Consider the following 15031-nt stretch of genomic DNA (forward strand, 5'->3'; position numbering starts at 1 on the left):
GATCCCTTTTCCACAGGGCAGCTCCTGTGCAGCTTCCTGAGCCAGGAAATGAGCCAGGAGATGCTGTGGGAGAGATTTTCTCTCCAAAATCCACACTGAACCAAAGTGCTCTTTGGATAACTTTCCCTTTTTAATGCAGGACAGATATCCAGCAGCAATAAATCCAACTGCAATAAATGTGCTTTCTTTGTCTCCAGAAACTGCTGCCCTGTTCATGGATCACAAACCAAGACCCTCCTGACTGTATTTTCCAGAAGGAATCTGGTTTGGCTCCCTGTTTCAGTTCTGGGGGGTTTTTTGGTAGATGAAAAATTACCTGCAGCCATTGCTGAGGGTTTGAGACACCAGGTGTAGCTGGGAAATGAAAGGGAGAAACGGCTGAGCCTCTCAGTTTGGGTTCCAATAATGATAATGATAAAGATAATTATAGTGATAATGGTTCAATTGAGGCTTTATCAAAGAAGAGGCGCTTTGATCACACAGTGCCCATCAGCCCTGAGGTTCAGGGAGAGGACAGGCTGGCCAAGGCTGGAATTATCTCTCCTGCTGAGCCTCTGGGCAGTGGAGCTGCTCCTTAGGAAGAGCCCCTGGCTGCCCTGAGAGGGTATGGACACCTGGCTGGACACAGGGCAGAGCACTCAGAGCTGAATTTCCATCACATATTTGCACCTGAGGAGCTTTCAGTCTTTTAGTTATATCCTGGGGATGTGTCTGTTCATTACATCGGCATCTCAATGGAGATACTGATAAAACTGTCAGAAATTATTTAAAGAAACTCAGCAGGTGGGACTAAGCAGGAAAAAAAATATTTGCAACAAATATTACTCACGTTTAATGGTGACTGATCTGTGTTTTACAACCCATGTTCTAAATCAGTCTTTGGGGCTGGAGTGAGGTCAGCCCGAGCTGCGGTCCGTGTAATACAGCCATAAAAACCTCACCTGTCTCCCGGAAATATCTCGGGGCAGGTGCTGCAGCCCCTGTGACCTACTCTAACCCAGCGCTGGCAAACAGCCCCGCTCCCTTCCCGGCACTGCTTAGTAAGGATGTGATAAAAGAATGTGTTTTTCCTCCCCGGCTACCTGAACTAGGTCCCGCCTGCACCCGGCAGCATTTGCATGTTAAAAGCGGGGCGAAAGGTAAAAGGCACGCGGCAGTTTGGCAAATCGCGGAATTTCTGCCCGGGCGCTGGGCGGAGGAGGAAGCTCGGGAACACCTCTGCCCTGCCTCCTGCTCCAGGCTATTTAAGCTCGGCAGTCGGGGCTGGGGCTGCATCTCTGCTCTCTCCAGCTCCCATCCCTCCAGCTCCCATCCCTGTGGCTCCCTGCGAAGGAGGAGCAGCAGCCGTGGGGAAGATGAGCTGTAACAGGTATCCCGTGGATGTGAAGGCTGTCGGCTTCATGCAGTGCAAAAAACAGAAGGTACCTTAATTTTTATTCTTTTTTTTGGCTTTGTTTTCTTCCTTAAATATAATTTACAAATTGGGACACTAGAGGATTTTGAGTTACTCTTCCAGGGATATGTTTACTCATTCCCCATAGTATTGGGATTGGAGCCTAGGGGTCTAGGATGAGGGGCTTGTTTTTTTAATGAGCTTAATATCTTTGGGTTTGCTCTCTTTTTGTCACAGCACCACAAAATTCTCCTGGTTTCAGCAATGATTACCCATTTGGGACTATGAAATTCAAAACATGTTTTTGTAGGTTTAATGTTTTATTAAATTTTTTAATATGACATTAAAAGCCTCAACTAAACCACAGCAAATGCTGATTGTCTGGAAGCATCCAAAATTTACCATTGTGATTAAATTTTTTTTCTTTTCCCAGAACTACATGATGTTTGTGTCCTGGTCAGATCAGAACAACATTCTCATTTACAGGACATTTGAAGACTTTAGGAAATTCCATGTAAGTGAATTTCCAATTCCTGAAATTTCAAGGTTCCTGTCCTGGGGAGGGGAAGGAGCCCGGCCATGTGTCAGCTGTGAGGAATCACTGTTCTTTCCTTCTCCTTGCTTTTAGAAAGAGCTGAAGAGAAAATTCCCCACTGAGAGTGGGTCACTGAGGAGTTTACCCAGGTTTAAAGGTGAGGACAAATCTCTGATGGACCAACAAACCCAAGAGTGACCAGGGACAGCCATAATCTATGACAGAGACTGAAGTCTCTGAGCCTGGCCTTCCTCTGGAACAGATCAGGGGCTCACTCCTGCTCCTGCCATGGCATCACTGGGTCACATCAGATTGTTTGGCTCTAGTACAGACTTAAAATGACCCAGAAAGGCTTTTTTAATAGATAGCTACACTTTTAAAATTAATGCTACACTTCAAATATTGACCTAGAGCGTCTTGAAATTTTACATGAGAAAAAAAGAGAAATTTTGCATGTTGAAAAATCCTATCAGGAACTGTTATAAATGACAGGGAGGCAGGGACAGTGACTGTACAGTTTGGGCTTGGACAGGGAGGGTAGTGTCTGAGGGCACCCAGTGTTCAGGGAAAAGATGCTGCTCCCAGGGATCCAGATGCATTGCTGTCCTGTGCCAACTGTGCCCTTGTTATTTTGAAGGAATAACTATACAGCAGAGGAAGGGAGGGAAGCTGAACAGGTGCCTGGAGATCCTGAAACTGCTGGAAACGTATTCCCAGGAGCTGCTGAAAACAGATGTGAAAATCTCCCGGGGTGAAGAGGTCAATCAGTTTTTCAAGGCACAGACTCACGACCTCGATCCCTCCTTCCCTGAAAACAGGTATGAAATATGAGTTGTATTTTTTTGTTTGTTGGTGAAACAGAAATGTTATGGGATATGGACGGAAGGGAAACACCAGTTACACTCCAGGGCAGTTCAGCTGGGTGCTTTTAACTTTGTTTCTGATGCCTGAAGCATTTCTCAGGCTACTGCAGAAATGATTTTACCAAAATCAATAGTAAACTCAACCTCTCATGTGAGTTTTTGACGTGCACCTTCCCTTTCCAGTGCTGTGATCATGCCATCAGTATTCAGAAGGGAGAAGAGCCCCCAGCCCCTCTCCATCACCCTCCCTCAGGCATCGCAGAGCTACCGCTGCATCGAGGCCTTTGAAACCAAAGACACAAAGAACAAACCCTTCACAGTGGCTCAGAAGGACATTGTGGAAGTGCTCATCAAGGACATGACTGGTAGGTTTGAGAGGATTCAGTGCTGGGGTGCATGGGCAGATGGATTCATAGCTAGGCAAATGCTCAGGTAGTTTCAGGGGTTCAGGTGTTTGCACTTGTGTGCTTACCTGGGGGGACAGTGAATGTCCCTTCTGTCTCTTGTGTCCCCTACCCAGGGATTATTGTCATGTCTTGACTTGCAGGCTGTTAAAAACTGGGTATTCTTCCTCTTTGTAGGCTGGTGGCTGGTGGAAAACGCAGACAAGCAGATAGCCTGGTTCCCAGCCTCATACCTGGAAGAGCTTGATGCTTGTGAGGACATCCAGGATGCCTTCAGCTCAGATGAGGAGGGTAAGTCTGTTCCTCCTTCAAAACATGAGTTCTGCAAACCCCCACCACTTTACCCACTGCCTGGTGTCCCTGCCTGGATCTCTGACTCTTCTGGTTGGCTCTGCCACCATCAGTGGGTCATGGAACCATGGACTGGTTTGGGTCGGAAGAGAGCTTAAAGCCCATCCAGTACCAACCCCAACACCTTCCACTGTCCAACCTGGCCTTGGACACTTCCAGGGATCCAGGGGCAGCCACAGCTTCTCTGGGCAGCCTCTTCCAAAGCCTCCACACCCTTTTTGTAAAAACCTTCTTCTTTATATTCAACTTAAATGGATCAGACTGGGGTCCCTGAGCAAACCAGTCACTCTCAGGGCCAGCTTCCCTGCAGCTGGGCTGGTCTCTCACAGGGATCAGAGCATTTTCTCCACAAGGCAAATCCAACCTCTCCCTCTCTCTGCAGGCAGCCTGTACTTTGTGGTGCAGGCCTATGAGGCTCAGAAGGCAGACGAGCTCTCGCTGAACCAGGGGGTGGTCGTGGAGGTGCTCAGGACGTCCCACAACGGCTGGTGGCTGATCCGGTGAGGAGCTGCTTGCTGTTCCTCCCGTGTGGGATGCACAGGAGCCCCCAGAGCTGGATGTCCTTGGCTGGGGATGCTTTCCCTGTCCTCACACCCACTGTACAGCACGGACCTGCTCCCCAGGTGCTGCCTCCCCTTGGCCCGAGGTGCTGGAAGGGTTTTCTCAGTGTTCTTTCCATCCCTGCCCTCAGGTACAACGGCTGCACTGGCTACATGCCCTCGCTGTGCCTCCGGCCCTACCAGAACCCTCACCACAAGCTCCAGACCATCCTGGGCTCTGACCTCCACGCCCGCACCCCGAGCCTCAGCTCCCGGGACGAGCATGGCAGCTCTGCCAGGAACAGATCCCGCTCTCTGCCCCAGGCCAGCTCCACCCCAGAGCTGGATTTGGGTTTGGACAGCTCCTCGCTGAGCTCAGGCAGCAGCAGCGGCGGGGATGCCCAGCTGGCCTGGAAACCCGATTTGTCTCGGTCCCTGCCCGAGGTGGAGCCGGCCAGGAGCGCTGCTGGCCCGAGCCGTGGGCTGGCCACGCACAGCAGCAAATCCCCACAGCTCAGTGCCAGGGACAGGAACGACTCCGGCTTCGTGGAGTCCTCCGCGGCCGAGCTGCCCCTGGCCGAGGCTGAGCTGGCCGCGGGTGTCCCCAAGGTGCCAGCCCGTCCCTCCGCCCAGGAGATCCTGCAGCGGTGCAGCACCGTCACCAAGCGCGCCGTGCAGCACTCGGCCCCCCGGCCGGCCCTCCCGGTCCCCAGCCAGCAGTAGTGGCCCTGGGCAGGGGACACGGGGACAGCCCTGACACCCCGCTCGCTGGAGCCCCCTGGGAGCCGGAGCGTCAGGGCTTGGGACTGTCCCTTCCCGAGGGACAGACACACATCCATCAACCCCGGAGCGCCAGGGCTTGGGACTGTCCCTTCCCGAGGGGGACACACACACCTCCCTCACCTCCTTTGGGCAGCTGCAGCTTCCCCAGGGAGCAGAGTTCCTGGGACAGGGCTGAGTGGGGTCACATGCAGCAGTTCCAGAGCTGGAGCACCTCTCCCGAGGCAGGTGTTCCCCTCCCCGCAGTACAGCTGGGTTATTCCCCATGCCAGGATCAGCTGGCACAGCCAGGCCACCATGGAGGGCACAGGAGTGGCACCAGAGTGCCTCAGTGACCCCTGGCACCCTGAGCTAGCCATGGGACTGGGGAGGGATGGCACCTGTGTGGTGTGATGGCACTTACTGAACCCCTTATTTTATAGATTTTTTTAAACTTTTTGACTTTTGGTGTTGGTTTGGGGGCTTTTTATAGGTTAGTGGAGAGGCCATGAAATACAGGGGTGGGCTGGATCTGCTGAATGGTTGTGAGAATAAAAACCTGCTGGGGAGGAACCTCATCCCTGCTCCCTCCAGCCATGTCTGTGCAGGCACGGGAACACAACCAGGGGAGTCACAGCTTGCGTCCCACCTGGGGATGGGAACAGAGGTCACCTTTATGGACAAAACCTTCCTCTTTCCAGGGGACTGGCTAGTTACTGAAATTCTCTACAATTCTAATCCTCAACTCATTTGCTAGAAAGGAGTTAGAAAAAGTTATAGGCAAATTAAGACTTCTCTACACTGACAGCTTTAATTGTACTTATTCTCCCAGGTATCTGTTAATATTTTTGTAAAGAACTTGTGAGGTGTTTGTGTTGTTTGAATTTTATACATTTTTGTCTATGAAATAAAATACATGTAAATATCTTTGAAGCCTGCTTGCGTTTTATGCTTTAAAAATTTGCTATTTGGGGAATTTAAAATTGTGCTTCCCTTCCTCTTAGGTGTTACATTTTGGGTGGGCACAGGTGAGACCCCTGCCTTGGTCCAGGCTGCTTTGCCTAAGCAGCCTCCCAGCTCCATGAACCCTTTAAATCCCAACTACTTGTTGGGATTCTGCCTTTTTTAAATCCCAAACTGCCTGCTGTTTGTGAGTCTGAAAATTCAGGGTGTAAAAACACAAACCCCAGCTTAGCCAAAGAAATGACCTTTTCCTTTCATTCATCCCTGAGGAGATTGGATGTTAGACTTGGTTTAGAAATTAAAACATTTATTATAAAATACAGGAACTAAAAATCCTGGTGGGAAAGAGCAGTTGGTGGGAGTGGGGGTCACAGAGTCCCCTGGTCCTGCTGGGCCACGTCTGCCAGCCTCATGTTGTTCCACATGAACTCGATGAAGGTGGAGGCCTGGAGCAGGCGGCTCAGCCTCTGGAAGTGGCGCTCTGCAAGGAGGGGAGGGCTCAGGGCACAGGGCAGGCACCAGAGCCCGGCCCTGGATGGTGGAGCCAGGCTGGGAGAGCTGGGAATGCCCAGCCTGGAGGAGGGAACGCTCCAGGGAGACCTCCAGGAGAGCTGGAGAGGGACTGGGGATGAGGGATGGAGGGACAGGACACAGGGAATGGCTCCCACTGCCAGAGGGAGGGATGGATGGGATATTGGGAATAGGGAATTGTTCCCTGGGAGGGTGGGCAGGCCCTGGCACAGAGCAGCTGTGGCTGCCCCTGCATCCCTGGCAGTGCCCAAGGCCAGGCTGGACATCGCAGCTTGGGATGGGGATCCCACCCTGGGATGGAGGAAGGTGTCCCTGCCGTGGCTGGGGTGGATTACCTGACCTGTCCCTTCCACCCCAAACCATTCCACGATCCCTGATCCGAGCCAGCCCCTCCAGGCCACGCCTGTCCCCGCAGGGCCTCACCTGTGTAGGGCAGCAGGGACTCCACGGCGGATTTGATTCCCGAGAACTGCAGGAGGGTGTCGGGGGCCTCGTGCCTCAGGAGCGTCTCCATGACGGCCTGGGCCTCGTGGCAGTTCCGGGAGTTGGTGTTCCAGGTCACCAGGAACGCCAGCACGGCCTCTGTGGGGAAGGAAGCCTGGCCAGGCTGGCACACAGCAGAGCCCGCACTGGAAAACAGCCCTGGGCTCTCACTGAGGTGCAGGTCCCGCTCCCCATCCCTGCACGTGCCCAAGGTGTCCCTGCCCATGGCAGGGAGTGGAACTGAACAATCTCCCAACCCAAACCGTTCCAGGATTGTAGGATTCTAATTTCAGGTGACAGAACAAGCCTCTGACCTGAGAGCCTTCAGCACTTCAGTTGTGCCACAAACCTTTCTGATCCTTGCGGAGCCGAACAATGTTCTCCTCCAGGTGCCTCCTCCCCTCCGGCTCCCTGAGGATGGCTGGGGAGAGAAACGACAGCAGGGACACCCTGGCTGATGGCACCCAGGGAAAACTCAGGCCTTCAGACTAATTATTGGACTTTGTAGCCTTGAACTGGCTGGAAGAGGTGTCCAGGAAAGGAGGGAGGGCAGGAAATGCCCTCAGAGCACGCTCTGGACTCACCCTTGACCACGGTCAACACCGTGTGAGGCCGGTCCAGGGAGATGGCCAGGCCCAGAGCTTTGAGGTACCTTTTCTCATGGAGAAGGTTAGAAAGCTCTTGCTCTCTGGAAAACAAAGCAGGGGTGAGAGTGAGACAAATCTTCAGGTGCTGAGAAAACCAAAACTACAGAAAAAGCAGCAGATTGGGCAATAACAGTTAAGAAGTTTGTGGTGCTCCTCAATAAATGCCCTCACTCCAATACTGGGATCAGGTGGAGCTGGATGGCTCCAGGTGTGGACAGTTCCACTGCACAGTTTGCCTTTCACAGCTCTTTATGGCAACTCACTTCATAATCTGCTCCTCCTGTTTAGCCTGTGCTTCTTTCTCCTCAATTTCAGTCACATCCTGTTAAAAAATACAGGATAAAACATTATCAAATCCTGCTTTAATACAGAAAGTTTTGATTTAGCCACCAAGTGATGTGGAGACCAGTTTCTGCAGCAAAATCTTGGGGTCAAGTAATTTAAATGTTAAATCCAGCATTTTCCAACTTCCCTCCAAATCTCCAGTGCTGGGGCCCATCTGCTGCTCTGGGGACATACAGAATGGCCAAAAAATACCCCCAAACCCCAAGGTCAGCCTTGCTGACCCAATTTCAAACTGCAGACATGAAGAGCACACGAAAAACAAGCCACTGAGAGCCTGAGCTCTCCAATTACCCCGATTATTAACCCAGGGAGGAATCAGCCCCCTGCTGTACCTGCCACAGGGTGATGCAGGAGTCACTGGAGGCTGTCACGACCATGTCATCTTTCTTGTTGGAGTGAAGGCCCCAGATTTTATCCTCATGGCCATCTAATGTTTTCACACACTCGTTTGTTTTAATTGTCCAGAGTTTTAAGAGACCATCAGATCCACTTTTGGAAGAGAAACACAACAGAAAGAATCACTGGACAGATCCATTCTTGCTCCACCTCAAATATCAGATGGACTTGTCCCATCCCAATTCCTTCCAAACAGGAGCAGAGTTAACCAAAAATGTGGAGGGCAAGATGCACCCTCAGCTTTGTCTACTGAGTTTGTCCCAAGCCAGCAATGCCACAGCAGCCACATGGAACCCATGGGACACCGGGAGAGGAGGAAGATTAAAATAACCTCTACAGAAAGCCTGGCCTGAACATGGCATCTTCCTATAAATCTGTCCAAAGATCCTTTGGACACAAGTCTTTCCCCTTGGTGCTGATGAGCTCAGACATTCCCTTAACTCTGGAATCAGGCACAAACCTGCTGAGCAGCTGAGCCCCTCGGCTCACAAAGATGATCTTCAGCACTGAGGCATCGTGGCCTTCAAAGGTCTGCAAAACAGAGAGGAAGCTCAGCAGTGCCTCTGGAGAGACCCCAAAGGATCCCATTTACTCACAAAGCCTAAAGGAAAAAGCCCCAAGTTTTGGAAGGATCCTTAAGGAACCCCAAGGTTTTGCCCAGGGTAAGGGACAAAGTTCTCATCACCTTCAGACAGCTGAAGTCCCGAAGTCCCCAAAGCTTCAGGGTCCCATCAGCCGAGGAGGTGGCCAGGACCTGGTCCACAGGGGAGAACTGCACGCACCAGATGCCACGTTTGTGCCCAGAGAAAACCCCCAGGAGGGAGCAGTCGGAGCAGGACCAGAGCTTGGCCAGCCGGTCCTGCGAGCCCGTGGCCAGCAGTTTGTCATTGGGGGACACTGCCACGCTGTTGATGTCCTGGGGAAGCCACAAGAGGAGGAGGAAGAGGGTCAGGCTGGGGGACAGGGAACAGAGGCTGAAGCACTGAAAGATCAGGTGGAGCTGTACCTTGTCATGGCCCCTCTCAGTGACCCTGGCGTGGAGGGGCTCTGGGCTGGAGATCAAGGCTGCTTTTGCTTTGGAAGTGAGGGATTCCGGGATGTTCCAGATCTTGATGGTGCAGTCCTGGCTGCTGGTCACTACAAAGCTTTCCTTCAGCCTGCGAGCAATGAAACCATCAAGGGCAGGGAAACAATTCTGTGGTTTCTCCTCCCGGACTGGGATCCCCACACTCAGCCACTGCTGGGTGTGGAAAAGTGGATTCATGGCTTTCCAAGCTCTTTCATTTCAGAGGGACTTCCCCCACCCCTGGAAGTATCCAAGGCCAGGCTGGACAGGGGAAGTGTCCCTGCCCATGGCAGGGGTGGCACAGATGACATCTGAGGCCCCTTCCCATGATCCCTTCACACTCGAGCACCAGGAGAAGCTGGGAGCAGGGGTGAGAAGCAGCACAGCTGGGAGGGGGACAGCACCCCCCAGGACATTCCCCTCCCTGCCCCAGCCTGTGTTACCTGGAGCAGGCGACAGCGCCCACGCCGTGGGCATGGCCCAGCCCCTGTGCCACGCAGGTGACCCTGCCGGCCCTGCCCATGCGCCACACCCGCACGCTTCTGTCCTGGGGGAAGACAGAAATGCCTCAGTTTTCTGGGGATCAGCAGGTCCCCGTGCTTCCACCACATCCCTGAGCCCCACTGGTGTCTGCTGTTCCAGCCTGAACTTTCATCTCTGTCACAGCAAGATCAGCCCCCACTCTGGGGCTCCAGCATGCAGGTTTATTCCTGGTTGTCTCAGAGCTTTGGTTTTGGGTCTGTCAGAGCTCTTGGCACCTTTTCCCTCATCAATCTCACACTAACTGAACTCCAACACCAGATCAGGATGTTTGGAGAAGGAAATATCTCCTTCAGGCCAATAAAATACAACCAATTTTCCCAGGGACAATGTTAAAAAGGGATAGGGGTAGAACCTATTTGGGGCATGCAGCAGACAGGAACTGTATGAACAAAAACCCTTTTCTGGACTTCCAAAAATAACATTATTTTGCCCGCAAGGATCACTAGGAATGAAGAGTTTGATTAAATGGAGAACAGAGACATACCTTGGCACAGGTGACAAACATCAGGCCTTTCCTGAAGACATCCAAAGCCAGGATTGTTTCTAAACAGACGAAATAAAAGCTGGTGGGTGCAGAGCAATGCTGCGATGGGACAACAGAAAGGGGTGACTTAATGAGCCCAAAGCTTAATGAGCCCAGTTAATGAGCCAGGGGACAGGTCTGGGACACGACTGGTCCCTAAGGACTGAGCCTGTCACACCTTCAGGTCCAGTTTAAACTGATCTCACTGCCAGGGACAGGGACAAAGGGACACATCCTCTCTCCACACAGCTCCCAAACCTACTGTGATGCTGCTCCACCGAGAACTCAAGGACTGCTCCAGGAGAAGCTGGATAAAGGCAGAGCTGCCCAGGTCCCCCCAGGGCAGCGCTGTCACCCACCTGTGTGGCCGTACAGGATCTGGCAGTGGGACGTTGCCAGGTCAAACACTTTCAGCTGGGGGCTGTTGGTGGCCACCACGATGTGAGAGTCACCAGGGCCCAGGAACTTCACATCCAGCACCTCCTCGTTGTATCCTGCGAGCTGCAACAGAAACAGCCCGAGAGGGAAACGGCAGCTGAAGGAGAGGTGGCAGTGCCTGGTTTTCATTTCACACTGGGTGTAATTTCTGCACACAGGAGGCATTTCTGGCTAAGTCTGTTCTGCTTTCTCCTTCCTGTGCTCGTCTCTGGGCAACATTCCCCCAAAGCAGTGGAATTCCCTGGCCCCACGGACAGGCTGGAGCCAAGGGCACCCTTGGGGCTTCTTCCAGGAGCACAGCTGGTGCTGGAGCATGGACAAAGGCACAGGGAGGCTGAGGGCTGTCACCTGCTTCCTGAGCTGGAGGCTCTGAGCATCATAGAAGAGGATGTTGTGCTCCATGGACACGGTGAGGATCTCATTCCTGGCAGGCACAAACTGGCACTGGGAGAGGCTGCGCTCGCTCGGCTCCTCCCGCAGCGCGAAGGGCACGGCCTGGCTGTGCACACAGGCAGCTGTGGCCGCCTCCCACACCCTCAGGATGCCTGGGAAAACAGGAGAAACCATGGCAGAGCCCTTGCTACACAGAGTGAATGTCCAGGGCACGGCCTGGCTGTGCACACAGGCAGCTGTGGCCGCCTCCCACACCCTCAGGATGCCTGGGAAAACAGGAGAAACCATGGCAGAGCCCTTGCTTCATACAGTGGATGTCCAAGGAACATCATCCACACCACAGTGGGAGAAGCCACACAGCTCCAAGGCAAGACTGGGCAGGATGGAGTGGCTGGAAAAGCCTCAAGGTTTTGGTTGTTCACTCAAACTCATCAAGTTTGAAAATAGAGATAAATGTGTTTGAGTAGTAAATGGATCTGTGACTGTTCCATCCTGCTCATCCACCCTGCCCAAGGAACTCAGGAGCAGGCTCTGCTCTCCACCCAAGGCTCCTGACACATGGAGAACACACAGCCTGGGAATAACAGCAGTGAAGTGACTGAAGTGCCACCCTTCAGGCTCCAAAGGGACACTCACCTTTGCTGCCAGCTGTGACAAAGTGCAGCCCTTTTTTCTTCACACCCAGCTGAGAGAAATCTCCCTCCTCAGGCAACAACACAGCGGCTTCCACGGTCTGCAAGAGTCAGAGAGGCACAGACCCAGAGCTGAAAACCCCTGGGAAGGGGAAGAAACCTGATTTCACAACATGCAGACCCTAAAGAGGGAGACCATGGCCTAGAAACTCCAGAGGGCCTCAAAGGAAGAACCAAAAAGCAGTTTCACCTCGTAGATAGGGACGGTTCGTTTGCTCTGCCTGGTCTCCAGGTCCCAGACCATGCAGATCTTGTCACGGCCAGAGCTGCAAATGAAAAGCTCAGTTTTAGTGCTAAACCTGTTCAGCTTGGCTCTGGGTGCAAATTTGGCACTGTGGGAGCTCAACACCTCTCTGGAGAGGTCATGGGAGAGAGAGCAGCAGCATTCCCTGTGCCAGCACAGGATATTCCCAGGGACACAGGCAGGTTGGATGGGGCTTGGAGCACCCCGGCACAGTGGAAGGTGTCCTGCCCACAGCAGAGTGGCACTGGATGGGCTTTAAGGTCCTTTCCAACCCAAACCATTCCACAATTCCAATGCACACCCACTGAGCACTTGCAGCACCCCTTCCCCTCACAGCAGAACCCGCCCAGACCCTCCAGGATCCCCCAGCGCTGCAGGAGGTGAATGGATGGAGGTGCAAGCCCTGCCAGGAGGTACCTGAGGAGACTGTTCCCATCTGCAAAGGCCAGCGAGGTGACAGCACTGAAGTGTCCCTCCAGCAGTGCCACACACCTGCTGGAGCTCAGGTCCCAGATGCGGATCTTGTAATCGATGGAGGAGGAGAAGAGCTGCAGGCGGGAGGGGTCGGGGTGGAACTCCACCAGGCTGGGCAGGAGCAGAGGGACAGCACAGGAATGAACCCCCCAGCCTTTAAATCATGCACATCCCACAGCAGCACAGCTTGGGTGGGCTCGGAGCACCCCGGCCTGGCGGGAGGTGTCCCTGCCCAACTATTCTGGCATTCCATGAAAATTCTTGACCAAACTGTTTCCTCTGTGGGCAGAGTCAGCCATAACCCTGCTTTCAAAAAGCAGGAAAAGCCCAGAACCTGCTGGGAACGGGCCTTCATGCTGCATTAACTCCAGAATTCCACATCAATCCCAGTATCCCCAGCACAGGCAGGGACTGACAAACAGCACTGCTCCTTACTGTACCACTCCAGAGGATCCTTTCAGGTTGTGTGTGCAGTAGTGTCTGATCATATCCCAGACCTTAATGGTGCTGTCACAGCCACCTGGGAAGAGAAGGACAGCGGGGCCTGAGCTCTGGAGGAGAGAGCCGTGGCAACTCCAGCAGAACCCAGGCTGGACACGGCTCTGTGCTCCGAACCTCTGCTGCCCTGCCCCGTGAGGCTCCCCAGGAGCAGGACACCCCTCTGTGACAGGGGTGGCTCCTACCTGTGGCCAGCAGGGTGGCCGTGGGGTCGAAGGCCATGGTGGCCACGGGCGCGGTGTGCACGGCTCGCCAGGTGCGCTCACACCTGGGCTCCCGCCAGCGCCAGCGGCGCAGCAGCAGCGCCCGGCTGCCTGTCACCAGCACCTGGGGACACAGGGGACAGCCTGAGCACGGGCACTGTCACCAGCACCTGGGGACACAGGGGACAGCCTGAGCACGGGCACTGTCACCAGCACCTGGGGACACAGGGGACAGCCTGAGCTCGGGCACTGCCACCAGCAGCACCTGGGGACACAGGGGACAGCCTGAGCACGGGCACTGTCACCAGCACCTGGGGACACAGGGGACAGCCTGAGCACGGGCACTGCCACCAGCACCTGGGGACACAGGGGACAGCCTGAGCACGGGCACTGTCACCAGTAGCACCTGGGGACACAGGGGACAGCCTGAGCTCGGGCACTGTCACCAGTAGCACCTGGGGACACAGGGGACAGCCTGAGCACGGGCTGGGTTTGGCCTCCTGTCAGTGCCACATGGCACAGGGAGCTGCTGAGGAGCTCAGGCTCTGGGCAGGTGTGAGCGTGAGCCATGGTGCCCAGGGGATGTCAGGAAGCACACAGGGCATGGAATGGAACTATGGAATATCCCCAGCACAAGGATCATCGAGTCCAAGCCCTGGCTCTGTACACACACCCCAAAATTCCCCCCATTCCTGGCTCAGCCTGTCCCAGGCTGCTCACAGCCCCCAGCACAAACCCACCTCGTCATCAGGGCTCAGCACGAATGCTGTGACATCCTCTTCCTCCTCCTGGCAAAGCAGAGGGGAAATGCCACAGTTAAACCAACCCTGCAGAGATCTCTGAGCTCCCTTCTCCAAGGGCTCTGCTGAACCCGAGCACAGCTCGGGACCACCCAAAACCTGCGTCTGGTTCGTTCCCACCCTCCCTGCACTCCTCGCCCCTGGGAGCTTTGTATCCAGCGAGAAAACCCTCCTGGTGCCTTCCAAACCGCTCAGGAGAGCCCGACCCCGGTCACCTGCTGGAGGCTGTGCAGCAGCGCTCCCGTCTCCACATCGACGACGTTGACTTTGCTCCCACAGGGGCAGAACATGAACTTCCCATCCCGGCTAATCTGGAGAAAGGGATCGGGAACGTTAGAGCCGGGAGGCGCGCCATTCCCAGATGTCCCTCCAGAGCCGGGATTACCTGGATTCGCCCTCCTTTGTAGAACGGCTCGATCTTCCGCGTCGCGGCGTAGCTGGAAGGGAAAGAGACGCGTGGAGAGGCCCCGTTAAAGCGGAGCGGCGGCGGCCCGGGGGCTCCCAACCCAGCCCAGCCCCTCGCTCGCCCTCGCAGCGCCACCCGGTCCCGCCGGTCCCTCACTTGCTCTTGAAGCGCACGGGGGTGGCGGCGGTGGCGGCCGGGTCCGTGTCCGCCATGGCCGCGGCCCACGTGCTTCCGGCCGCCACTTCCGGGAAGTGAGGGAACCCTTCCGGCCCCTCCAGTGACGTCAGCGAGGGGCGCCACCGGCAGCACGCGGGGAGCGCTCCGGAGAGCGGGATAAGAATTGAATTCCCCGTTCCTCCGAGACAGCGGCCACAGCCCGGCCCGAGCGGCTCCTGCGCCAGCCGGAGCTGTCTCCAGCACAACCGCCCCTCCCCGAGAGTAAAGTAGAACTTTTGACAATTGGAAAGAAAAGAGACGCTTCCTCTTTTAATCATTTCATCTTTTATTGCACATCAAAATACAAAAGCGACTCGTTCCCCGCT

General features: G+C 54.5%; 1 protein-coding gene across 1 annotated transcript; it reads right to left on the reverse strand.

The window, feature by feature from the left end:
* Positions 1-6151: 6151 nt before the first annotated feature.
* TBL3 (transducin beta like 3) lies at positions 6152-14717 on the reverse strand. Its single transcript, XM_084216237.1, has 22 exons — positions 14646-14717; positions 14469-14520; positions 14299-14394; positions 14024-14071; positions 13266-13407; positions 13018-13102; positions 12526-12693; positions 12055-12130; positions 11809-11905; positions 11128-11438; positions 10701-10842; positions 10303-10361; positions 9719-9822; positions 9216-9366; positions 8895-9125; positions 8670-8740; positions 8146-8302; positions 7732-7790; positions 7406-7509; positions 7171-7242; positions 6762-6920; positions 6152-6288 (listed from the first exon to the last, which is right to left on the reverse strand). The coding sequence occupies exons 1-22, from the start codon at positions 14699-14701 to the stop codon at positions 6176-6178; spliced, it is 2553 nt and encodes an 850-aa protein (XP_084072363.1). The 5' UTR covers positions 14702-14717; the 3' UTR covers positions 6152-6175.
* Positions 14718-15031: the final 314 nt, after the last annotated feature.

This window comes from Fringilla coelebs (assembly GCF_963513975.1).
Source record: "Fringilla coelebs genome assembly, chromosome: 16".
NCBI lineage: Eukaryota > Metazoa > Chordata > Aves > Passeriformes > Fringillidae > Fringilla > Fringilla coelebs.